This window comes from Acomys minous, assembly GCF_964271855.1.
Source record: "Acomys minous genome assembly, chromosome: 3".
Lineage (NCBI taxonomy): Eukaryota > Metazoa > Chordata > Mammalia > Rodentia > Muridae > Acomys > Acomys minous.
The window spans coordinates 35,208,139-35,235,865 of record NC_140485.1 but is presented as its reverse complement, the minus strand read 5'-3'; the positions used below and the strand labels follow the sequence as shown (position 1 = coordinate 35,235,865).

Genomic DNA, 27,727 nt, shown 5'->3' with positions numbered 1-27,727 from the left:
TGCCTCCATTGTAAATGGCACATTACCTTTTCCTTCTGTCTGCTTCCACTGTTTTGATTGCTGACAGCTTCCCCCAGGCTGATGTTGTAGGGTAGCGTCAGCAAAGTGCAGCTCATCATTTCAATGGTTGGGGAAAGCACAGACGTTCAAAGGTAAGCCATCTTACCCTTTGTGTATCTGTGCTGTATGTCCTATTAACCATGATCACCTGTCAAATTAACCTCTTGTGTGTATCTGTGACCAATCAAAGGGCTGATGTGCCTTTGAGAAACAAAACAACTAATAAATATTTAATAAAATTAGGCTTATAATGTGCACATTAAAGGAAAGACATTTGATTAAATTGATGACTTTCAGTGTTTCAGAAATGTAAATCTAACACCTTGAAAATCTGTTTGTATTAAAATTTAAGTGACAGTTGACTAGTCTGACAAATTTATTTGTTTCAAGTTAGGTTTTTTTGGTTTTTTGTTTCTTTGTTTTTTTATTTTGCTTTTTTGTTTACTCAGTTGAAAAGAATAGTACAGACATGCCCTATTTCAATAAATATAGACAAGTAAGTTATTTTACAAGCCATTTGTACTTATATTATTAAACCTCTTAATTCAGAAGTTACTTTATACATTTGTTATCTATTCATTTTTCCTGGAAAGTTGAATTTGTCCTCTGTACTTTGTCAAACTTCTGAGATAATATCCCATGTAGCCTGTATCTGCCCATGGTCCTCTCCTGTCCTAATAATCCTTGTCACAATTATCATGTGTCATGGTTTATCTTGCATGCTTTCTTTATAGCTTATTGTCTGGTTAGATAATAGGCATCATAAATTGGCTCTTTAAAATAAGCATCAACTCCTGAATTAAACTAATTTTAATGTTTCTGCTTAAGCTTTCTGTTGTTTTTCCTTTGCATAAAGAGTCAACTGAATTTCATGCCTCACCTCATTAATGTGGTGTTGGCTAGACACTGCAGGTGTGTAAGTGTGTTTGCATGTTTGCGCACATGCACATGTATACACATGTCTTTTTTTCTGGGAACACCAAGCCTTTGCTATTGTGTGAATTCACCACTCTTTCACACCACTATTCATACTGTAATGATAAACGTAGTCTCACCAGACAATATGCCTCTGATAAAATGAATGTCTTACCTGGGCTGCTGTACAATGTATTTTGTGACATATGTCATGTGTTATATAGTTATATTAATCCATATAACCTTTACCCAAAGCCAGCATTCCCACTCCACAGCCAAATGAAGAGTGCAGGGATCTAAGTGAGGGGTCTAGTTAGTAAGTACCTACTCAGGAAATGAGACGGTGTGGTTCTAGCACTCCATTGGTTCACAAGGATGTGTTTCCTCCTTTCTCAACATCAAGGACAGAAATGGTCTAGGAGAGGGCTGAACCATCCCACAGCCACTAGAGCTAGATGAGCTTGAGGTCGTCACAGTGATTACTTCCTTTCAGGTTTGTCTGTGGAAATGCTTTGAGGTTCTTTTAGGCACTAGCGTACCCCCACCCACCTGCCCAGAACAGGAATTAGGGACACTCCACAGGGTACAACTCCATAAGTCAAAACACAGGTGAGGGAACCTCAGTTGGACAGAAACTCCTCTTAAGGCACTGTGTCCTTATGAAGAAACTGCCTGAGCTCGCTTTCTAGACACCCTACATTTGGCAGAGATGACAATGGATGCCTGATGTCCTGGACTCTGCTTTTTCTTGGTGGCTAAAAGTGTGTTTTGAACAGCCTTCAATGGGCAGCTATGGAAACACTGTGACCTCTGTCACTGTCATTTGGAAAGGTGATTAAAACTCAACGAAGTGAACTAAGCAAGCAAACAGAAAGCAAAACCTCAGGTGTTCTCAACTTCTCTGACTCTTCAAATGCTACTTTCACGTAAGAGAAGCATCCAGCCTCACAGCCCTTTGTGCACCGAGTTATTCTCAGCTCAGGTTCCCTGTGAGTCAGGTTTTCAGCATGGCAGAGGCCATCCGCTGGCTTTGGATCGCTGCCAGAGCTCCTCTCTTACAGGGATTATGTATAATAAACACCCTATCACATATCCAGTGATCCGTCTTGCAAAAAGACACCATCGAGCCTAAGTCTCTTCTGTCTACCTGGCTGCTTCAGGTTGTGCTGAGGTTGCTTACCAGGAATTCACAGAGGACCGGGAATGCGAGTGCCTCGAGAGGCTTGTCTATCGCTGATCTAATCTAGTATTTTCCAAACTGCATTCCAGTGGAACACTAATAGCTCACAACATATTTGGCTCAGCAGACATCTCTTTAAATGGATCCCATGACCAAATAATAAGCATGGGGAAATACCATTTGATAGTTGGGGGATGGGTGCTCATTTTTTTTTTTTTAACCAAGGGACATTTCAAGTTCTTCAGTAAGCTGACATAAAGTATGACGCACCAAGGGACAGGGCATGTGGCTGTTTTTGACCACGACATCCTTTTATCTTAGAACATGTGTTGTTATCTCAAGAATGTCAGGCAGAGGCCCCGTACATAGTTTCTAGGAGCCTCTAGTGCTCAGCTGCCTTCCAGCCATTGCTTTGACTGTTACTTACCTTCTCTGTGTGCTTTACTGTCCCCTCCCCACCCTACCCAGGAACTCTGCTGTTTCCCAACTCTACATTATGTTAAAATTTGAATAGAGCCATACTGTCACCCTGACATAGTTTAGGTAAGAGTTTAGCTGACTATTCTGGAGATGACAAAATTCAGTCCCAAATGAATTACTCCTGCAGCATTCCCTCATGGTCAAACTCACACATGCTAGTGTGCACCGTACAAGAAGCTTCCATCCCTAGAAATAAGACACGGGTTCAGCCCCACAAGAACAAATACATTAGTGCCTGTAGAGGAATGTTAATTCAGAACACGGCTGCTCTGGCAAGAGATCACATCCAAATACCTTCTAGGTCTATATGATCTGGCTGGAATACAAACACACCTTTAATCCAGGAGAGAGAGGCAAGCAGATCTAAGTTCAAGGCCAGCCTGGTTTAGAGCAAGTATCAGGTAAAGAAAAGCTTAGGCATGGTGGTACATGGCTTTAATCCCAAACAATGAAGGTAAAGTTAGTTTGTAGAAGGAAACACTTATGTTTGAAAGTGATGTTTAATTGAGTGGCAGAAAAAGTGATGAATCAGACAAAATTTGGCAGAATAGGATATGGCCAAGTCTCATGAGAAGAGAAAAGAAAGGGAAGGTATTTTTAAGGGGCAATGGAGAGAGAGAGAAAGAGAGAGAGAGAGAGAGACAGAGACAGAGAGAGAGACAGAGAGAGACAGAGAGACAGAAACAGAGACAGACAGAGAGACAGAGACAGAGACAGACAGACAGACAGACAGACAGACAGACAGAGCAGTTTTACCAAGACAGATCTACAGAGACAGTTTGAAGAGAAAACAAGCCAGAGAATGAGAAGGAGTCAGGAGACTAGAGCAGCTTGCTGGAGTTAGTTTGAGGCCAAGCAGAGCCATTCAGAGGCCAAGAGAGAAGCCAGATTGAGTAAGTCAGCTGCTGGCAGAGTCTGAGCCAGAGAGCTGAGTTGAACCAGCCAGCCCAGAGCTCAGTAAAAACAAGAAAAGGAGAGCTTATTAAGAAGTAAGTCTCAGAGGCTGAAAACAGTCTAGTCCTAGGTTAGATTGTAAGAGGGCTAAGAAGCTTCCAGGACTAGGCCAACTTTAGCAGACAGAGTCATTAAGCATCCAAGACAACAACTGAAACAGGCGGAAAAAAAGTTGCTTTGACAAATGCCTTGGCTTGAGTAACACCATGGAGCGTTAGAGTGAAAATTCCTGCCTATATTCCCGGGCTTCTCCTCTGATTCTATTGTGAGTGGCAGAAATCTCTTACCCTGGGCTGGCAAGCAGGTCTCAGGAGCATAGGAAAGAGCTTTTGGTGATGAGGGCATATGCTTGAAGATCCCCAAAGAGTAGCTGGGAAAAGCCCTTTCCAAGGACAGCAAACTCTAGAAGTATAAACTAGAAAGTGAAGCCAGAACAGGAACAGTGCCTTGTAGAATCTCCAAACTTGCTGACTACATTGTATTTCATCTCTCTGCTGTGTCATTTGACACTGTTCCCTGTGTTCACTTAGGTATCGCCTCTGAAGGCTTTCCCTGTGACAGCTTCAATGAGGCAACAGCTAAAGACCCTTCCAATAAGGATGGAGGTGCTTGGGTCCTGGGTTACAGAGCCGGACCACCTTGTCCATTTCTGATCCACGAAGAAAAAGAAAAGTCAAGCAGAAGTGAATTGTACTTGGATCTCAACGTAAGTGGGAATCTCTGTGCTTATCCTGTGGTTCTTTGTGGTCCTGCAGAGGCTCATTTAATATGTACAAAATGTAAATTATATATGTAAAGTTGCTGAAGTTGTATTCTGTCTGTGGATCATTGTTTTAAAAAAAAAAAATCAATGGGCTCCAGCAAACCAAGACAAAATCTGTGCGCCAGAAGGTGACTGATCTATAGTTTCTTTCCAGAGTACTCTGTCTCATTAGCTCCGATGCCTAAACCTCCCTGTGGGAAGAAAACAATTTGCTGCAAGTCACTTAATATCACTGTACTAAAAATTTATGAATAGCATATGCTGGCTGACAGATATACTCTGTATTTTCCAGTCACCTGTCTTCACTGCACACCTAGAAACCTTTCTTTCTCTCCAGCTGCTCAAATAACAGCCCAACAAGTTGGTGGGAAGCCTGCCAAATACAGGATGACCCATTTAAAAACATAGGCTTCTCCGGTCTCATTCATTTACACAGCCACTGATACAGAAGCATTGAGTCCCCAGTACAAAGCATCAGGCAAGCTTAGCCACTTCCAGTTTTAGATGGCCCGATAGAGTTGACAAACCATTCCATTTCTCGCTGCCCTCTTTCTCCATAGTTCCCTGCGGGGTTTTTTTTTTTTTTCTGTTTTGTCTTTATTTTGATGCCTATTTACAATCTCTTGTCCTCTGCTTTATTATATGTTAATCTGAAACTACATGTTCGGTGAGTGTGAGTTAGGCCTATGATCATCTAGGTAATGCTATGGGTTTTCATAGGCGTGTGTTAGCTCTGTCAGTTTTAGATGGGTAGTAACCATTGAGTAAAACTTGATTTTTTTTCATAACCATCCAATAATAGTCACTGTAGTCATTTCAGAAAAAATATTTGATATTCATTGTTTTTTTGGCTCTCTTGGAACTCATTCTGTAGACCAGGCTGGCCTCAAATTCAGAGACCTACCTACCTCTGCCTCCCAAGTGCTGGGATTAAAGGCGTGCGCCTCCACCACCTAGCTTGACATTCGTTTTCATAAAAAGAGATTTGAAGGTTTGGAGAACTGTCTCAGTGGTTAAGAGTGCTGGCTGCTCTTGCAAAGGATCTGGGTTTACATCCTACTGTACCCACATGGCAGCTACAACAGCCTAACTCCAGTTCCACAGAATCTAACAATCTGGCCTCCACCGGTATGGGGGGCAATGAGAGAGGGGGTGGGGGCGGAGTATAGAGTTGAAAGGGAACAAACAAACTGACAGTTAATTGCGTCCTTACTTGCAAAGTCGAAGCTGGGATGCACACTAAGAGCAACAGTGACATCTATTGGTGAGTTATTTTAAGCTGCAAGGGCTACAGATTGTAGTCTGCAAACAGCAGGCCCAAATGGACTTTGAAAGCTGCTTCCTTTTCCTTTCATGATCATAGTTTTGTTTTGTTGGAAATACGATAAAGCATGTAATGCTAGTTTTCTTTCTTCTATGTGAATGGAATTATGTCTTTCCTTAATTTATAACAATTACCGGAATCATACACAGTCCTTGAAAACTATCTGAAACACAGAGGTGCTTGTGGAGGAACAGAAGCAACTCACTGTCTCAGCACAGTGACACCACTGTGAAACATTAATGTATTTTCTTTTATTTTTCACCATTCATGATTCTTTTTTCAGTAAAGATTTTCTGTTTAAGCAAGCATGCTGGATATTACAACCTCCTTTCTTTATGGCTTTTCCATGCTATTTCAAACAGATAAGCTTTAAGTGGCTATGTGATATCACGGGTATGCCAGAATTTCATCATATTCTCATTATTGAATGTTGAATTTGTCTTCAGTTTTGAGATAGTATTTATCTGTGCCCCTCAACATTTAGGACTATTTCCTATAGTAAATTTCTATTTCCTACAAATATTCTGCAGCTTTTGATAGGTATTACTAAATAGAAAGAAAGTTCTTTTCCTGCAAACATGTACTAAAATATATTTATCTAAATATATATTGACATAAGTACCTATATGGATATGTAATCAAAATAAAACATATTTACATGCCTCTTGGTTTTTCCATTCATTTTAACTTGTTAAACACGGCAGTAGTTTCTCTAGGGTATGCAGGTCATCAGTTCCTACCCTCTAGGCTCTGGATTTCCTGGCTTCCTTTGAGGTTCTTCTCCCTTCCTCAGGCAGTGCAGCTTGAAACTTACAGGATTGATATTGTTATTCCAAGTGAGACACCCACTCAAAATACCCCCTCTTCACGAAGTGTGTGTGCACCCTTTCAGTAAGAAGCACACCAGAGGTCTTTCTTGGCAAGGGGCTGTGGGGCTGTGATTTACATACTATGTTAATCAGCTTTCCGTTAGGATATCTGACATAAACCAAGCTTATTCTCTGCTACAGTTTCAGAGATGCCAGCCTGTGGTCAGCTGGTTCCATTACTTTAGGTGTGTGATAGCGTAGACTGTATATCTGGGTATACACACGGTCAAGTTAGGCTGCTCAACTCCCGACATCCGTCCGTAGGGATAGAGGGAGGTAGAGATAGAGGCGTGAAGGCTCAGTGTCTTAGTCAGGGTTACTATTGCTGTGATGAAACAGCATGACCCAGGGCAACTTGAGAAGAAAAGGGTTTATTTCACTCACAGTTCCATATAACAGTTCACTATCAGAATCAGTGAGGTCAGGAACTCCAGCAGGGCAGGAACCCAGAGGCAGGAGCTGATGCAGAAGCCATGGCTTGCTTAAAGACTTGCTCCTCATGGCTTGCTCAGCCTGCTTTCTTATAGAACCTAGGATCACCAGCCTAGGGATCTTCTTATCCATAATGGGATGGGCCTCCCCCATCAATCGCTGACTAAGAAAGTGACCTACAGCATCCTTCCAACCCAATCTTATGGAAACATTCTCTCAATTGAGGCTCCCTCCTTTCTGATGATTCTAGCTTGTGTCAAGTTGGCAGCCAGTATATATAGGAACAAAATATTCTGAGGCATACCCCTCGTGACCTACTTCCTCTAACTAGGTCCAGACTCATTTCAGTTTTCACCATGGTCCACTAGCCCATCAAGCTTTGAATGGATTAATCTATTGATAAAGTTAGAACCCTCTTGATCCAGTCATCTCCCTAAATCTCCTCTGAGTGCTACTTCATAAGGGACCAAAGCTTCAACTCCATGAGCTTTGGGCAGGGCATTTCAGACCCAAGTCATCACAAAACCTAGGGACAGGGAGGATGATATTATGGGTCAGTAGTTTCATCAACATTATTCACTGGACCAGAACTGTTCTGCTTTCAAATTTGAACATAATTTCTACTGTTACCCTTAGGTTGTGAGTTTCCTGAGCCTTTTCTTATGGCTGTGCTGACTCTCAACTTTATGTAAGGATGGCAGGTAGAACATTTCCTAAGGGTTAAGAGTTTAGTGTCTATAAGTCATAGTAGAGCCTGGCATTCGTGTGGATTGCTGGAGTCCTTCCCTTCTGCTGGACATTTGTTGTGCAGTTACTAAATGAGCTAGGAGGCAAAGTGTCTTAATTTCCTTTTTATAGCTTTGATAAAAGTCCATGACCAAAAGCAGCTTGGGGAGAAAGGGGCTTATATTTCGGCTTTCACATCACAATCACGGTCTATTGCAGAGGGAAGTGGGAGCAGAAACTCAGGGCAGGAACCTGTAGACAGAAACTTAAGTGGAGGCCAGAGAGGGATGCTTCTTACTTACCTACTCCACCTGCTTTATTATCCTGTAGAAGACAGTGGGCGGGGTCCTCCCACATCAATCATTAATCAAGAACCGTGCCCCACAGTCTTGGGGCATCTGATAAAGGCAATTTTTTTTTTCAGTTGAGGTTTGTCTTTGTTAAGGTTACTATCGCTGTGAAGAGATACTATAACCATGGCAGCTCTTTTAAAGGAAAGCATTTAATTTTTGCTTGCTTACAATTTGAGAGATCTAGTCCATTATCAACACGGAGGGAAGCATGGCAGCGTGCAGGCAGGCAAGGTGCTGGAGAAGAAGTTGAGAGTTCTACATGGGGATCCACAGGCAGCAAGAAGAGAGGGAGGCACTGGGCGTGGCATGGGCGTCTGAAACCCCAGTGCCCACCCACAGTGACACACTACTTCCAACAGGGCCACACCTACTCCAACAGGGCCACACCTGTTTAAAACAGGACTACTCTCTGCTGACCAACCAATGACTGTGAGCCTACGGGGCCATTCTAACTCAAACCACCACAAGACTCCTCTTCTCAGATGACTCCAACTGTGTCAAGGAAACAAAACAGCAGCCAACACAGTAAGGAAACAGAGCGGCATTGAGTTACCAGACTAAAGGAATTAAAACAAAAGTTGGGGTTGTTTTTTGTTTTTGTTTTTTGTTGTTTTTGTTTTTTAAGGTGATCTCTTTTGTCTCCCTTTTAGCGTTTCAATAGAAAACTGCTACACTATAGCTTTAAAAAAAAAACTGTGGACACACACAGCAAAATAGGAAACACTTATAATTAGATAGATCCAGTACAAAAACTGCCTTTGCCATTCCTTGGGAATCTAATCTCAGACTTGATCTAGTTTCTTGGAAACACCCTGCAGCATCTATAGCAGTGTGCAGTGGCTGCTTAGCACGTGGGGCTGTTTAAATGAAGTACAATGAAGTATGGTTAAAAAACTTCAGTTCTTAGTCACTGGCCGTGTTTTAGGTGCATAGAGACCACCTGAGTGGGGCTGTTGTTGACTGTTTCAGAGGGCAAGAATTAGAATATTTTCTTTATTGTACACACTTGCATTGAGCAGAGCTAATCTAAAAAGTGGGACTAAAGAGCCTTTCTCAGAGTATTGTAGGGCAAATTTAGGCATAAGAAAAATTACACAAAGAATCTGTCATGCATAAGGCTTGCTTTGGACCTCAGTGGCATTCAGAAACACTGGTTGTCTCCACCTTCCTCCTCTGTGCATGCTTCTGTCATCCATCTATCTTTTCCTCCTTACCTCCTTCCCTTCCCATCCTCCTCTTTGTGATGCTAGGGATTGAATCTACCATATTGATGTGTTAAGCAAGCATCCTACCAGTGAGCTTGGTACCTACTTAGTTCTTGGTTTGTATTTTGAGACAGGGACTCGGGATGCAGCCCAGGCTGGCTTTGAACTCACTATGTTGCCCAGGCTGCTCTCTATCTTTTTTTGTATTGGTTCCACATCTCAAATGCTGGGATTATAGATACATGCTACCACAGCTAGCATTCCCATCTTCATTTTGTTGTAGATATATCTCCACCCTCCATAGCTTTTTCTATTTACTCCTTTAAGCTTAAAAAATATATAACGGATTTAGGGAGTTAGAATTTGGGAATTGAACTAATTCTCAGGATAACTAGGTAATGATAAAAAGAAAAGGCAAGACAAGTATTGCAAATTTGCCTCTCATATGCAGAATCTAGATTTTTTTTAAATGTTAACTCCATTTCTCTATCAATGTCATGTACATGAGAAAGTGGTGTCGAGTTCTCCTGAGGAGCAGGAAGAGCCCGTTGAGTTGAAGGACAGAAATGTGAACAAAGTATAGTGATGCACATGTATGAAAATGTCCTACTGAGTTCCATAATTACATATGCTATGTAATAATATAATAATTAAGGAAGGAAGGAAACAGATACCTAGTCATAGCACCAAAGAGCTATCTGGTGTTGCTCTTGGGAAAGAGAAGAAGCAAACAGCATTAGGTAAAAGTAGCTTATTAGATTCCAGACCCTCTTGGTAGCTTGTACCAGAATCAACTTTGAAATGATTTCTCCACAGACTCTATGGCTTCTATCACAGTTGTCCCTGTGGCACAGCAAAGCTTTTCTCCTTTGCTTTGGAAAACCCCCAAGATCCTTCAGAAATGTGGCCCATGAAATTCTGTATCTTAATGGCTGCTCCCCACCCCCAGCCATACAAGTTACATCACAGGGTTGTTTTTTATTCCCCATCATTTTGTCATTAAAAGTGAGTCCCCTTTTCAGATATTTGACACTACCTGGAGGAATTCAGTCTTAGAAATATTTGATAGTAAGAACTGTACCAACCGTGTAATGTCCAACTTGATCGTACTTTTCACATCTGTAAGAGTAAAGAATTATAAATAGAGTAGCACCTTTGAAGTCTAACGAATTGACTTAAAGACAAAAAAATAAAAGCTTCAGAGCTGTCATGGCATAGCGAGGATGGGAAATCTCAAATTTGTGATTGTCCTTACAGGCTTGCTATCATTATATGTTATCAGACATTGGAGAGAGGAATAAAATGACACTCCACATCTACAGATCTGAGTTGGGAGGCCAACCCAAAAATGGTTGAGTTGGTTTGAAAATCATCTTGGACCAGGAAAAATAATAAAGAATAGAGTGAACCTAGTGACCTTCTGCAGAATCATCTGAGAAACCCTTAAGCTAATCACTCTCCAAAGGTGAAAGAGATAGAAAATCCAACCCTGAAAGCGTTGGCCCTGAAACACTCAAAGGAATCCCTTGAAAGAATTGACTTTGGAGTCTAATTCACTTGGAGAGTAGATGAGACAGTGACTTGGGAGACCGTTAGTCCTCTTTCCAAGTGCATGGTTTCTGGGTTCTTGGCAGTGAGCAACTCCTTGCTTGTACTGTAAATGCTTGCTTCCTACTGACAAAAACACAAAACAAAACACTAGTCTGTTATATATGGGTTGACATCACTAAGAAAGTCGTTTCTTTCCCATGAAAGCCTGCAGTGCTCATGAAGTACTGTGAGCAGGTATGGAGGGGGAATATCAGACACATATAGTTGTTTGTGTAATCGTCATAGTCAACATGACATGGGTACTGTTGTTTTAATCAGTCTCCAGGTGACAAAAGCTGCAGCACAGGGAGCCTATGTTGTTTGTCCAGGAACAATCTTATAGGTGCTGAGCTTGGAAGGAGCCTAAGAACCAGAACCATGCTCAACTCTGCACACAGCCCTTGTCCACAGAAGGATCATGCATAATTTGCTCTGGTCAAGTTCAACTGCTTGTCCAACCTTATTCTCCTTTTAATTGTTTTTACATTGTTGTCAATATGTAGCCAGTTTCTATGGTGGAACCAGTCTTATAACTATTTTTTACTGCTCAATAGGAGAAGGCCTTAATCACTGGGACTCATCCTTACAAAGTGTATATGTAGTTTTATTGTTGTTGTTATTTGTTTGCTTATGTTTTGGTTCTCAAGACAGGGTTTCTCTGGATAGCCCTTGCTATCCTGCAACTGGCTCTGTAGACTGGGCTGGCCTCGAACTCAGAGGGGCACTTGTTTCTGCCTCTCGGGTGCTGGAATTAAAGACATGGGCCATTACTGCCTGGCTACATGGCCTGTTTTCTGTTCAACTGATTAGAAGAAGGAGTTGATAGCTATTACTTGGGGCTGGTATACTTTAGGAGATACCTAGGGAGGGCTTAGGCTTAACTTACATAACTGTGGACTCTCAGGTTTAGTTCACATTACTCTGAACTAGTTAGAAGTAAGGAGTTAGAAGATGTGAGAAGTGATGGGTAAGATCCCCTGGCCATTGGGCAATGTGCTGCAGGGCGGGAAAAAGCTGGGGAATCTCATTTCCTTTCTAGAGTTGCCATTTGTGAGGCTGGTAGTGGCTGTTTAACTCCTCTTGGCTTCATCTTTAAAATGAGGTCAAAAGGTTTGACTTGTCGTTACTGAAAGTCCCAATTCAGCCTCAGATTTATACATATCCTTCCATAATCTTATATTCCTTTTAGATGAAACTTCACAATTTTAGATGTCATAATTTCTTCTGCTCTCCCAACATTGCGTTATATTTCATTTGGTGAATTCATGGTACTCCTGGGACTTAGTACAGTCCACCCTCACCCTTTATTCTATCTGCATTTATTTTGATACAGAAGATAGATAGCTCTCTGTACTTTGTAATGGAAAGGGACCCATCATAGATAGTGCAAGCTGTGGATATACGTAATGATGGGAACAGAGACTGCAGTTAAACAGAAGGTTAAAGGTTAACATGGCAACTGAAGTTGAATAAGAAGAGGTCTAGTAGCGGGGTCTGAGATAACCAAGCTAGACAGGGAAGAAGAGAAAGAACAGAGCTCTGGGCCACCAACAGCAGGCTGCACTGAAGCTCTTGAGGAATGACTTCAAAGCGGTATTGTCCTTTTGTAAATTCTTGCTCCTAATGCACCTGATTGTGACAGACTAACTATAAGAAAGGATGGCTTCTAACTAGAAGCTTTGTGCTAGGAGGGCACCTCAGAGCACTCTGTGGATAAGGAGCTAAATATGAGGCAACCGAGGCAGCTACCCCTTAGTGGCTGGGATGGCTTTAACTCTGCCATGGTAAAGCTCCAAGCTGGTCACCTAAATAAGAGAATAAACACAGCCTTGTGTAATTGGCAGTCCCGAAACATTTGCAAAGTCTGAAGGTAGTAACGTTGGCCAAGTGACTAACAGCTAGCAGACAGTCAAGGTCAAAGCTGGAGTCAGGAATAGAGAGGCTTCCTCTTCCCCTGACTGCATTGGCAGCCCATGCACATTAGTGATCATCTCCCTGGCAGGGCCATGGCGGTGTGCATAGTGCATAGTGCATAGTGCATAGTGAGTCTAGGCCTACCATTGTCTTCGCTCTTGAAAACCCAGAAAGTTAATATCAGTAGAGATGACCCCATCCTCTGCCCAGTTTCTGCTGTACCCTACAAAGCTTCTCAAAAAGGAGAATTCAGAGGCATTTTCCTCTCTTAGAAACTCCTCTGCCAGAAATTTCTCTCATTTTCCCTCCATTTGGCTTTTCTATAATAATTTGTCCTAAATAAATAATTTGAATAAATATTTAAATATTTTGCCCTAAAGATCCACCCCCCATCCCCGCAATGGAAAGGCAAAGTCATTCTCTGTCAATAAGTTTTTGTGACCTCCATGTCTGTGTCATCCCAAAGAAGAAAGTATCCCTCAGATGGTAATAAGAGTCTACCGCCTTAGTCTTTTAAGACCCTGACATGTGTGGTATCCTGTGAGGGTAGGAAGCCTGCTTTGGGATTCTAGAGGATGGTTAAGTGTGAATCCTCTAGTCAAATCCTGGCTCCTTGGATTATCGACCCTGTAAACATGAGTTATTTAGTCTTTTTGTGTATCGGTTTTCTAGCAGGAGAAATTCCAAGCTGTAGCAGCTGTCTGTATCTAATGCAAAGCATGTCCTACAATGCTTGGGCATATAGTAAATGCCCAATCTAGGTATTACTGTTTTCCTTCCCACCTGATACTCGGTGAAACTCTGCTCAGTTACCTTCTCTTGACTTTGACTTCTTAATTTAAAATAAATCTGATAAAGCCTTACTATCTAGCGCAGAGGGTATCAGTCCAACCGTCTCCTGGTCCATTTTCTGTGAAACCGTGTTGACACATGTGAATAATGCTGAAACCTAGTATGTCTATGTACCAGTGCTATGGTACACACTTTACCAGCCCTGCCAGCGTATATATTTGCCCAAATCTGTTGAAGTGCCTGAAAACTTACTCTGGAAATCAGTCCTAAGTTATATCTGAACACATAACACATCCTCAGAGAAAAGGAAAGCGCCAAGCATGCCAAGCTGTGTGTCTTCGTGTTCCCTCTCCCTATTCTTGTAGCCCTATTGCTGTGTTCTGTATGTGCAGCTCATGAAAGGGGAGCGATGATCTCTTCGGTCTCAGAGAAGACAGACTTTTATCAAGCGGCATGTCCTCTAGAGCAGGAAGCGTTTATCAGAGATGTAAAAGGCACCCTCAGATCTTTCTTTCTTTTTCTTTTGCCCTGCCCTGCTGTTTACTTTGTTTTGTTTAATTTTGTTGTTTTGCTGTGCTGGTGACTGAGTCTACAGCTATGTGTGCAAACTCGGCACGCACACATCCTACTGACTGAGCTACACTCCTAGCACCTTGTCATTTAAAGTCCTGTGAGGTCAGTTAGTATTCCCAAAATGTCAGTGTTGGAACCAATTAGGGTTTGTAATTTCCTATAAGGTTTGGTGGACTATATACCCCCTTTATTTGCAGTTTCCTTTTTTTTTTAGGCATACATTGTTAAAAATGCGTTATTGCAACCAGAATCCCTCAGACTTTTGGGGTTGACAGGAAGCTGTCCCAGAGGTAACTGGACATCTAGGATCCCCCTATCCCGTACCCTCAGAGTTATATGCTGTTTTATCTAATCTGTGCTGGGTTGCTTTGATTTGGCTATTTTGCACAAAATGGACAGTGGAGACTGAACTGATACATATCTTAGACCTTTACAGAAGTAGAGATCCGTGGGGGATCTTGGGTGAATGACTTGGTCCAAGAAAGGAGGTTGTGTGCTAAAATCGTGCCATGCCAGGTCCAATTATTTGGTTACAACACCAAAGCAGAGAAAAGTCCTTTCTGCCACTGGGATTTGTAACTCACTGAGGGAGTCACTCACTGCTGTGGCACAGAAAGAAACCAGAGGTTGGTCCACAACTCAGAAGTCACTCCCACAGAGCTAGGGCTGTTTATTCTGCTGCCCTTTGGTAGGTGGACGCTGGGTGTGGTGGGCGTGCTTTTCTAAGTACCTGTTTGTAGAGCACCCAGGCAGGGCAGAGCTAAAAACGGTGGTAATCTGAAACCAGTCCAGTTGGTTTTCCTTCCCAGCAGTCAGAGAAAATCTGCATTCCAGATGAAACCTGCTGGCTAGCTGAAGGAAAGCATTTACAAACAGAAGACATTCCAAGGGCAGTAAATTAACTGCTCTGAGAGGATCTTTTTTTTTTTTTTCTTTGCTTCCTGTCTTTGATTAGGGGCTTGTTAGAGGCTGTTGATGTAAGCGAACTGCTGGGTTTGGGGCCTGGCTGGCCCAGGACTCTGATTATGATGCAGATGGAAAAGTGGGCTCACTTTAGAAGTCCTTAGGTCATTTTCTGCTGATTCACTTTGGAATCTCTTGGGCTGTACCAGGGGGTGGTTCCGGGCTGTCAGGACCAGCTTGCCAGCTCAGCACTTTTAGGAACCTCAACTTGCTCACCAATGAGGAAGTTGAATGCCACCAGGAGACTCGTAGGCTCTGGGCGGAGCTCCTCCTTTAGTCCTGGGCTGGGATTAAGGGACAGACTGACTTTGCCTGCGACAAGAAGCCTTTTGTCCTGGGGAGTAAATACGGAAGTCCAGAAGAGCAGACTGCCTGCCCATGTGTAGTAAGGTGTGCAGCGCCAGCTGCTTTGGGGCATAGTGTTGCTCAGACTTAACAAGTTGCCCTGGGCACGCCGGCATCGAGCAAAGAGCAAACCGGAAGGGAGGGCGCAGTGACCTGAAAGAGACCAAGTGTGTTCTCTGAGTTGCTGAAAGCCTGGCTCCCTCCCCGGTCCTGTCGCTCCCTGTCCTGTAAGTCAAGAGCAGATGGCGCGGATAAACTGAGAGAGCAGGGCAGGTAACACAAGGCAGAACTTCTGTCAAGGGCACTGCGGGGACATGGAGGAGGTTGGAAACTCTCTCAGCAGCAGAGATGTGCTGGAACCAGACAGATCTGAAGCCGGACTTGAGATGGCTCAGTCGATCCTGAGTAAATTCTCCATGAAATCCCTGTTTGGATTTACAAGTAAACTGGACTCCTTGGATCCTGAAGAGGAAGATGCTGTGCTGAAGGCATTTCGCAGTTTAGAGGTGGGTCCCGCTCCTGAGCGGGATGATCCCAGCAAAGGCTCAGATCTGCCACAAGCAGAGGCTCCAGTGCCACCTGATCTTAAAAAGGATGAGAAGTCAGCAAGGGCGGAGACAGGATCGGAGGGAAGTCAGGGGAAAGCCAACTCAGACACCTCTTCCCCTGGCCTTGAGCTGCTTTCACCTGCCTCTGTGAGTGTGGACAGCGAGGAAGTCGTTTGGGTCCGTGGAACCCTGATTCACACCACCAGTGACTCTGACTCAGAAGATGGAGGCCAGGAGGCAGAAGAAGGAAGCGGCCTTGATACAGGGGAGTCCACCACTGATGTTTTATCTGAGCCTTCTCAAGAGCCCCAAGAAAGACCAGGTGATTCGGGAGAAAAGATGGGCACTGGGGATACTGATGATGCAGAACTCTGTGCTGAAAACTCTCAGAGAACTTTACCTGAGACAAGCAGCGAGCTAGAACCTGCTGGAGACAATAGCCATCCGGCCGAGCACAGCGCCAGGCAAGGCCAGGTTATAGAAGCAGGGTCTCACATCCCACCCTTAGTGGCAACAGACCAGACCGTTGGTGGCACTGAGAGCACAGTTTCTAAAAGGGAAGCTCCTGGAGAGAAGGCCTTCCAGCTCCCAGCTTTCTTTAGTGGGCTCCGTGTGCTGAAGAAGGGGCCTGCTGCAGAGGCGGGAGAGACCATCACTGAAATCAGACCCAAGGATGGGGACCTGGCTTTGCTCAAATTGACCCAGCCTGTTCAGAAGTCTCTGGTGCAGGGAGGCCCGCAGACAGTGAAGAGCCAGGGTAGAGCAACTGATCCGAAGGCCACTCCCACTCTCCTGGAGCAGCTTTCTCAGCTGCTCAACATCGACATGCCAAGAACCGAACCGAAGGAAGCGGACCCCGAGTTCCGAGGGACTGACGAGATGGGCTACAGCACTGACCAAGAGAGCCACAGGAGTTCTGGAGATGCCCGTGGCCAGGGTGGCCAGGTGAAGGCAAAGCCACCAGAGACTGCCCTGGAGGCCTTTAAGGCCTTATTCATCCGTCCCCCCAAAAAGGGGACCACAGCTGACACCTCTGAACTGGAAGCTCTTAAGCGAAAGATGAGGCACGAGAAGGAATCGCTACGCGCTGTGTTCGAAAGGTCCAAGTCAAAGCCAGCAGACAGCCCTTCTGATCCCAAAAGTGTATGTAGAATTGGGTTCTGCATTTTGCTGTTAATTTTTTTCTTTCTAGGTTTCCTCTTAAAATGAATGAATCTTAATTGCCTATCATTATTATTATTACTGGTTTGGGTTAAAAAATGATAATGATATCATTAAATCTGTCTTGCAGACGACTACTAAGTTGGACAGAAGTTTTTCTTTTGTTTGTTTGTTTTTTTAATGTAATGTAATGTAGATATGATCTGTGGGACTTGTGGGAAGGAAGGGAAACTGGGTACCCTGAGTTTAAGCATCAGTGGTCAGTGTGTTTATAAAACATTAACATGGGGAAGTGATGCACATGATGTGCAAGTATAACCCAGATTTATAAGGATTTGTTCACTCAGTTATACGCTTGTGAACACTAGGCTGCCCTTTAGAAGTGTGCCATTTAGCAAAATATGTGTTTATGGTGTCACTGAAGTGTTCTTGAATTTAGAATGAGAACTGGTTTTTAATACCAATTTTGTCATTTATGGTGTGTGAATGTCATAATTTCTGAGTCTCTCTCCCCATATACAAAAAGAAGAACCTACCTCTAACCCTTATGGAAAGAATAAATGAAGTCAGAACACAAGAGAATCTAGCTAATAAAAGATGTAATTATTTTAAAAAAATCAGAGTAAATTTATAATGACCAGGGAGTATTTGGCATTAAAAGTTTATGGGAACAATCGATAGAATTTCTTGTCAAACATCAGTTCAGCATAGGATTATCAGGTCTGCTTGTATATTTAATTACGATTGAAAAATAAAGTTTGTAGAAAAAAATTCTCATAGGTTGTAGTTAAATCTAAATACATCATACATTCTAGTTGCAAAATTCAACTTCTTTTAAAAAAATTGAGCATGGAGTCGATCTCTTTTGTTGTATAATAAGAAAAAATTAAAGTTAGGTGCTAATGTTCATGGAAAACGCAAACTTAGTCCTTATTGTAAGTAGTGCAGAGTTGGAGTATATTTGTAAATATTCCTATAAATGTGCCACATGATAATGTATTTGCTTTTGTTTGTGCAGTTCAGAGTTTACATGTGCCCTTTAAAATAGCTGAAAAACAAAAATAGTACATAAAGGGTTGCATGTTAGGTAGCCTTGAGATTTTTTTTGTTTGTTTGGTTTGGTTTTTTCTTTGTTTTTGTCTTTTTGTTTTAGTTTTTACCCCAACCGATGCTTTACCCTTCTGGATAAAAGATCATCTTGTACTAAGACGGCTCAATTAACAATAATGGGAGCAACGTGCAACTGGCCATTAAAATCGATACTAGGACCAGTGTTAGGATGCGTGTTTTCAAGAATCAGATGGCTCTGGCCACACTTCCCTTAAATTATTCTTTGCCTGTTTTTGCACAGCCTGACCAGAGCCCCACAGAGCAGGACGACAGGACTCCAGGCAGACTCCAAGCTGTCTGGCCACCCCCAAAGACAAAAGACACAGAAGAAAAAGTGGGACTGAAGTACACCGAAGCAGGTAATGGGAAGGGAACCTGGCACCCCAGGATGAAGCTCTTCCTGCAGTGGCTTTTAGTTCCAGTTCAGAGGACTCAGAATTGGGGGTTTGGTTTCATCATACTTTATAATGCAGAAGGCTTCTTCCAGCTTTGGTCTGGGCATTAACGCACGCCACTTTGCACATTTACTGCCACTGAAGTTCTTAGGGATGAGAGGCAATGGCAGCGGAATGAATGAAAAGGGGCGTGCATGACAGGGAGGAATGCCTTTGGGGAGTGAAACGTAGTAGGTAGATTACAAATTCTTCTGTAAGAAGGTGGCTGGTGCACATTTAATGTTTGTGTGAGCTGGCAGCCGTGCTCGAAGAGGCGAGTATGATTTTCCAGGACTGTAATCTGATGTTCTGTTTGTCTCTGAGTAAAGCTTCCCAGATAAAGGAACCTTGTGCAGACTGAACATACAGATGCGGTATCAGTTACTCGCTCACTGTTGTTAGACAAAGCTTCATTTAATGCATGTCCAATTTTAAAGCAATCCAACCCTCTGGAAAACTTCCCAGGAAGGTTTGAGTCTCTTTGCATGGAATAAGACTCTCTAAGTGGAAGGTTCACATGGAAAAAAAAAATCACTAGAAAACTAGATATGTATATATTTTAATTGCGTGTGTGGTGAGGGAAGGGGGTTGAGTGTTATTGAAAGCTCTTTACTTTCTTCCTGATATTTGGAGGCTTATCTGTGGTACCCAGGGACTGCCACTTGAAAATATGGTGACAGTGCATTGATTTAAATGAAAAGATTAACTAGAAATTGGCAGGTGCTAAAAAGCTTTCTGAAAGCTCCAAGGAAGAAATGCTTCTCACTGTCACATTCCGGTTTCAATCTTCAGTGAACTTCCCTGAAGTGAGTTCACCTTGAGATTCTGGGCTAGGATGTCCTGGGAACGGGTCTTGGCCCATGCTAACTTGAGCTGTATTACAACATGGAGGCTGCTGTGCTTGGAGTGCATCTCTGGTCTCTACTGAGTTTTCCCTTAACTAAGCTCATAAGGTAGGAAGGAAAAAAGAAAAAAAGAAAAAAAAAAGTGAAATCTGAGACACCCAGACCGGCTTTCGCTAAACACCACTCTTTTGTATTTCAGTTCTGGTTAATATTCAGAGGCAAAGTTCTCTGGCAGGAAAGAATCATTTTCAACCCTTGGTCTGTTCTGTGAGCCTGAGGACTTTGCATTTTCCATTTTCTCTCTTCCCCACGGGACAGAGCGATCTCCATTGTTAAGCCACATGACGTCCTCCACGTTCCTAACATTTGTGTCTCTTCCCATTTTTCCCACATGTCAGCAGTTCATTGCAGTGATTTTCAGAAAGTGAAGCGAAGCCCTCCCTTTGTTCCTCTCTGATACGTGGCTTTTTATTATTACTTTTGTTGATTAGCATGCATATTCAGTTCAGTTTACACAATTATGGAAAAATACTTCACTCTGTAGGCGGCTCAGAGTTACGTTGGTTCAGTAGGTTTTTGTGTAATGTCAGGTGTTAGTGGTTGAGAACACACACACTGCGAGGGAGTCTGGATGTGGTGTCTAGCTGCACATACCCAGTCATAAACCTGTGGTTTTTCTCTGGGACAGTAACTACTTCACAGCATGTTATTTTTCTGCACTACTTTTCTTTTAGGATGAAAAAATGCCTCATCCTCAGTGAACATACGTATAGCTGCCTCAGTGTTCTGGCATACAAGCATTTTTCCCAAATTGGAATGCTGTCTATGATCACAATGTTGACCCAACCACCAGGTTATTTGCTTATCATGGTATAGTGTGAGTGCTTATATGCCCTGAGATATGCCTGAGCTAACAAAACGAAATAGAATACAATGAGTCCTAATTCCTAAGTTAGAGCTTTTTAAAAAATTTTTATTTTTTTTTATTAATTTATTCTTGTTACATCTCAATGGTTATCCCATCCCTTGTATCCTCCCATTCTTCCCTCCCTCCCATTTTCCCCTTACTCCCCTCCCCTCTGACTGTGGCTGAGGGGACTTCCTTTAGTCTTGATATGATTAGCATTATCATGGCAACCTTCCTTGCCTTGGTGAGTCATTTGCTGAGTAGGCAAATAAGTCAATGTCATATGCCTCTTGAATCCAGTCTAGTCCTATTTGAATTGCTCCTTACTCTTTGCTTTATGCTACCTCGTTGTTTCCACTTCTGGAGGCCCACAGGGCATTCATCCCAGTTAACCATGGCAATGGTTTCTGGTCCTTCTGTCATGTGTTGTCAGAACCACTGAGACCTTAAATGAGCCAGCTGGTGGGAAGGGGGCCAACGAAAGCTTATAATTCCATTGGGTGGTGCAGGAAGACAGCAGGCTGGCCATGCACTCCCTGGGAGCCTTAGTGGCAGTACTTTGGTGACAGTACTTTGTTCTGTGTCTGGTGCTCAGCTGCCTGGGAGCCTTCTAGTACTAATGTATCTTAGGGGATATGGTTTCCCTAGAAGATACCGCACACATTTTGTACCTCATTGATAATTTGGAGAAAGTTAATCCAACCCCCCTTCCTCTGTGCCCCCCCCCCCATGCTTATCTTCAGCTTTGTTATGGAGTAAACTGAAATCCTGTAAGAGTTTGGTGTGTAACTGGACGTACTTTGTGAATCCCTTCCCCTGCCACCATCAGCTTCCCTGTCCCTGGAGAAACACACTGAAACCAGCCAGTCTCCATGAGCTTAGAGACAGAAAAATGATTGAAGGCAACTCAAGGTATCCAAAGACTTGGGCTTTACCATCTTCCATATACTTTGTTATTCCCAGGATATTTTAGTCACCAATCTAAAGAAACATGAGAGCAAGACCTTAGTCTTTCTGTTTCACATGTACTGTTGCAGTTCAGTGCTGTTGAGAGAACTGGTCAGTCTACCTAAGTCCAAGCCATTTCCGTGAGTTTTCCCTATCCCACGCAGGGATACCCTCAGCCATTTTACTGACTTTTCATCATCACAAGTCTTAAGAAATGACTTAATCCTACAGATTAAATTTTGTTCAGGATGAAAAGGAAAGGACCTAATACAGGAGAGTCTGTTATTTGAAATAGTGGTTTCTAGAGTCTTCTTAGTCTATGAGGGTTCTCCACAGTGGTTCCTCATCACCACTGCCAATAGCCGGTCCTGCTGTTACATAGTTACCAGTAGCTTCCCCAGCTCTGGACACTGCAAACACTTCTCTTGGCAGGAAAGCCTTTGAGTTCTGCAGGAGCATCCACTGCTGCAGGTTGTCCTGTGCACATACTAAGTGTATTGTTAGTTTCATTCTTTGAGCCCTTGAAGCCTTGGTGATATGCTAGTCGAGAGCTGTCACTCAGTGGACTTCCTTCTGCAGGGGCCAGAGTTGATGTCTACAGACACATTGAGTTTGGAATTCCCGGTGTTAGTTCATACTGTGCCTGAAGCGCTCTGCCATGTCTTGTGCTGAGCCTCCCTATATTGCTGTTGTCAGTGTGAGCCTATCTTGTGTTTTGAACATCTCACAGTAACTTTGAGTAAACAGAGCATTTTATTCCCACTTCTCCAGGCTTGGGCTGGGACTGTCGCTGCAACAAACTCCATTTTCCTCTTGGAATTCTTTCTCCTGATACCACCCTTTGCTATTGATCCAAGCTGTAGATGGTCTTGTGTTGTTTTTAACTGAGTCCCCCTGTCTTGTTTCCCTCTGACCAAATTCAAAGAGAATACAGATCATCTGGAGCCACTTAAGAGACAGGTCAGAAAGAACGGTGACAGCAGACCTCCAGAGGCAAGTTAACGGGTCCCTGTGTAGGTACAGTGCCTGCATTCCTTAAATGACTTTTCTGTTTCTTTTCTTTTCTTTTTCTTCTTTCCCTCCATTTCACAACAGAATTTAATTCAGAGCACAATCTGAGTCAGAGATCTAAGATTTCTTCCCCCTGAATTGTGCATTGATTTCACAGCAGGGTTTTAGAGTAACTGTCCTCTCCCTGAGATAAGTTTATGTCCGCTTTGGACTTCCCTTGGCTGTATTTGCATCTTGGCCTCTGCATCTTTCTGGTGCTTCAGATACCTCACAGGGCAGCACCCCCAGTTCTTCTGCATACTTAAAAAAAGATATTTTTGGCTTCTCTGATGGATCTGTTCTTCTGAAACTCTCCCCAGAGCAAATCTTCTTTGGACTTTTCCTTGGGATTGTACTACCTTGTAAGTCAGTGTGAAGTGGGAACGAAAATGCTTACTGTTTGCACATATTTTAGAAAACTCTATCCAGAGCATTTTACAATTTTTAGAAATATTTGCTTATACGTAAATGTATATTTATATATGTACATATATATGTGTCTTGTATTTACCTAATTATATATCCAGACACATAATTTAAAAATAAATGCTTTGTTTGAGTTTGTTTTTTGGGTTAGTTTTCTGTTTCTTGAACGTTTCTAACAGTCTAATGACTAAAGGTTCATGGCTTTTGGAGACTTTCTTCTCAAGACCCGAGATTGTCCCAGTTCAGGTCACATTTGGACTCACTGAATACAAAGATTCCTTCTATCAGCATTTCTTAGTGATTCTAAGTATTTTGAAAATCCTTAAAACCATAGTAATGGAGGCTGGAGATGGCTCATTGGTTATGAGCACTTAACCACTCTTCTAGAAGACCAGAGTTTGACTCCTAGGATCCATATGGTAGCTGACAACAGTATGTAACTACAATTATAGGGTATCTAACACTCTCTTTTGGCCTCTGAGGGTGCTGCATGCACATGCTGCACAGACATGTACAAAGACATACATTCATATACATAATATAACAATAAATAAATCTCAAAAAGATTAATAAAACAATGTAGTGATAACCAAAAGCTACTGACAAACACGATGCCATCACCACTGTATGGTGTGCCTGATGCCCAGCCCATCTGTGCGTTCCCCCAGATCCAGTGAGGATTGCCTGCCCTCTGGTTTTCTCTCGCTATCTTTGTGTCTTTATGATCATGAGAGAATTCTGTTCTTGACACTCACTCCTCTCCTACTCTGTTCTGTGATTGATGGAATTTCTCAAAATTTTATCATGGCATGTCTCAAAATCCTGAGAAAATGAGGTTAAAGTTTGTGGGGAATTAAAAATGGTGTCACTTGTTGGAACTGTCAACCTCTTAATTGCTCCTAGGAGGGGGAAGGGGAGCTATGGAGAACAAAAGCGCCCTTGTCTTCCGATGTGAACTGTGGACCTTGGGTTTCTCTTCCTCTGTGCATCTAGAAAAACCTTATCTACTGCTAACGCTTCCGAGCTAGGCTGGGAATGCCATAAATACTGTCCTCTGGGTGTAAGGGTGGCCATGGATTTTGGAGAAAAAGAGAACTCAGCACAGGTATTGAAGTTACCATGAACAAGCTGCCAGCGTAGGTGGCATCTGCTGGGACTTAGACTGCCAGAAGCTTGGAACAGCTCAGAACTACTAAGAGAACAGCTTATGGAGAGAATTGTAGATCAGCTCAATCCTCACCTGAGTGAGGATCTGCCTGCCCTCTAGTCTGCTCCTCATTTGCTTTTGTATCTTTATGAAGTGAGAGAGCTCTTCCTGGTGAGTCAGACATTCTTGCTTCATCAGTCAGGGAGAGCTAAAAATATCTTTCAAGATTTTATTGGCTTACTGTAAGTTGAGTTTTGATTTCCCCATCCATGGCTCACAGAGTGTGTTAGCTACAGGTGGATATTGCTTTTAAGTCCTGTGTCTAGATGGACTGGCCTGTGTCTTCTTTAACTGCCTAGGTGATGGATTTGCTCACCATGTGTACTATGGCTATTTGTGTCACTCTGCCATGACTTGCATGAAGTGACCTTAATAGTACATAAGTTGGGATGTTTAACAAAGGAATCCCAAAATGAGGACCCATAAACCATGTTCAAAAGTTTTTTTGAAATGTGACTTTTTGTTTGTTCATACACGTGTTTAGTTATTTGTTGTGCTGGCTAGCCTTATATCAGATTGACACACAAATAAGAGTTATCTGAAAGGAAGGAACCTCAACTGAGAAAATACCTCCATTTTCTTAGTTAGTGATTGGTGGGGGAGAACCCAGCCCATTGTAGGTGGGGCTCACTGGACAGCTAGTTTGGCTTAATTGATGAGCTCTGGGACCATGAGAAATTCTGTCTCAAAGGAGGTGGACATCCAACGATGTCCCCTGGCCTCCACACTCACGCATGCATACTCATACATGTGTTTATACACACATGCACAAAAGTGAAAATAATAAATAAGCTAGACCTGGTAGAGCAGTACTTTAGAGTTTAAAGTAGAAGCCAAGTTTAAGACCATCCTTAATTACAAGTTAGGCTACATGGTATGACACTTTCTTTTTTTTTTTTTTTCCTCCTTTATTAATTTATTCTTGTTACATCTCAATGGTTATCCCATCCCTTGTATCCTCCCATTCTTCCCTCCCTCCCAATTTCCCCTTATTCCCCTCCCCTATGACTGTTCCTGAGGGGGATTACCTCCCCCTCTATATGCTCATAGGGTATCAAGTCTCTTCTTGGTAACTTGCTGTCCTTCCTCTGATTGCCACCAGGTCTCCCCGTCCAGGGGACATGGTCAAAGGTGAGGCACCAGAGTATGTGAGAAAGTCATATCCCACTCTCCACTCTACTGTGGGGAGTGTTCTGTCCATTGGCTAGATCTGGGTAGGGGCTTAAGGTTTACCGCCTGTATTGTCCTTGGCTGGTGCCTTAGTTTGAGCGGGACCCCTGGGCCCAAATCTGCCTATCATAATGTTCTACTTGTAGGCTTCTAGGACCCTCTGGGTCCTTCTACTTTGCCTTTCTCCCATGATTCTCTCATCTAGAGTCCCACTAGAATGTTCTCTCCTCTGTCTCAGTTTCCTGGTAAGTGAAGGCTTTCGTGGGACATGCCCCTTGGGCTAATATGCAGATATAAGTGAGTATATACCATTTGAGTCTTTCTGCTTCTGGGTTAACTCACTCATTATGTTCAAAAAATAAAAAATAAAATTAAGAGCTGGAGAGATGCTTGAGAGCACTTAACTGCTTTTGCAGAGGACCTGCTTTGTTTTCAACCTGTAACTCTAGCTCCAAGGATTTCAATACCCTCTTATGCCCCCTGTAAGCACCTGCATGCATGTGGTACTCATACAGACAAGCACACACACACACACACACACACACACACACACACACACACACGCATGCATGTGCATACACACACACACACATGCATGTGCGCACACACACATGCATGTGCATATACACACACACACTACACGCACACACACACACACACACACACACACACACACACACACACACAAACACGAAGTAATTAATTAAAAAGTAAAAAGAAGGTTGGGGTACATGTGGTGAAAGAGTACTTATCCAGTGTGCATAACACCTTAAATTCAAGTCCTGGTTGCACAAAGGAAACACAAACACACATGCACACACAGCACACATCATAGTTTGTCTAAAGAAACCCTGAAACTCTCAACTACAAAATTACTACAACTAATTAGAGTATACATTTAGAAATAAGACAACCAATATATTTGGTATATTGATACAATTAGGAAAAAATGCTAGGTCAAATCCCATTTATAACTAGACACCCAGACATGCATTTAAGTGTATAAGAGCAGCAAGAAAACTGTACAAGCTTACAAAAGCACATGAGATACATCCCGAATGAAGACACAGTAGTATGAGGTCCCTTCCTTCAAATCTAAGCAGTGCCCATTGGAATAATTTAATAGATCCCAATAAATTAACTTTGTGTTGTTTGTGTGTCTGCAGGTAGGAGTGCATGTGTGTATAATTGTGGAGGCCAGAGGTATATATTGGATGTATTTTTCTGTCGCTGTCATCATGTCACACTCAGTATAATATTCTCAAGATTCACCAATGTTGTAGCATGTTACAACATGTCCCACCCCCTACTGTCTAGGAATTTGCCAAATAAAGCAGAAAACAGCAAATAGTTGACTGCTTGATGTCAATTTTTATATAAAAGGCTTCCTTTCAATGATGTCTAGTTCATGATTATATTGGACTGAGGTTTTATTTAATTTTATTATAGACCTGGACTTCTAAGTGCTATTTGAATTTACTGCACTAGGAATATACTTATTAAAATGACTCACGGTAGTTTTCAATCTGATTGGTGGTTGATTTATTGATGAAGATCCATTTCTACTTTTTTGAGAAGTAACTCCCATGTAATTGTGATGTAAGTTTGAATTTTATTTGCTAATTTTCTGGTTATTTATTGAATGTTTCCCAAGAAAAATTGAATTTTCACCAGTGTGGTAATTTAAGTAAAAAATGTTCCCCATGTATTTGAACATTTGCTTTGCAATTGATGACCCTGTGGATATTCTAGACCCTTTAGGAAATAGAGCCTTGCTGGAGGAAGAACATCGCTGCGGGGAAGGGGTGGGCTTTCAGCGGGTAAAACGCCTCTCTATCTCTCTATCTCTGTCTCTGCTTCCTCTATGGGGATGAAATATGATGGCCTTGCTTCTTGCTCCTGTTGCTGTTACGCCTTCTGCACCACTGTGGACTCAATATTTCTGGGATTGTAAGATGAAATAAACTCTTTCTTCCTTTAGCTGCTTCTGGACAGAAGTAACCAGTACAATTAGCATATATTTATTATCTACCATAAGAGTTTAATTATGGCATTTTTATACATGCAAGGATGAACATGTATAATAAATGCTCTGATCATGTGTGTTGTATAAACCCCTTCTCTGAAAATGTTGAGTCTTCAGTAATGCAGTCTCCACCAAAGATATTCTTGTGACTGCAAGATAAAGGAACATGTTAGTACATTTTTTTTTTGTGTGTATTAAGTAACAGAGAGTACAATGGCCATGGCAGATCACTAAATTTGTTAAAATAGAAACAAATGAGTGATTTTTCAGATCTGTCTTTTGTGCTCCTTTTTTCCTTAGCATTAGACTCCTTCAGTGTACCAGTATTCAAGATAAGTAGAAGTGAATTCAGATCAAGAGCTGCCATTGTGTGTTGGGCTCCATGGCATGGCTCATGTGACTCCTAGGGGATTTTCTGTGACTTTGTGAGAACACATTCTATCTCATGATGTAATCC

General features: G+C 42.5%; 1 protein-coding gene across 5 annotated transcripts in view; it reads left to right on the top strand.

The window, feature by feature from the left end:
* FMN1 (formin 1) overlaps positions 1 to 27,727 on the top strand; it is a 367,926-nt gene that overhangs the window by 101,540 nt on the left and 238,659 nt on the right. For 3 of the 5 annotated variants that reach the window (XM_084776572.1, XM_084776573.1, XM_084776576.1), the window contains 2 exons: positions 4,120 to 4,295; positions 18,499 to 18,616. The exons of 1 other annotated variant lie outside the window; for it this stretch is intronic. In XM_084776572.1, the coding sequence (XP_084632698.1) occupies positions 4,120 to 4,295; positions 18,499 to 18,616 (294 nt within the window). Of the gene's footprint in view, positions 1 to 4,119; positions 4,296 to 14,984; positions 17,130 to 18,498; positions 18,617 to 27,727 lie in introns of those variants that run through there. One more of the 5 variants, XM_084776575.1, reaches the window with a different exon arrangement.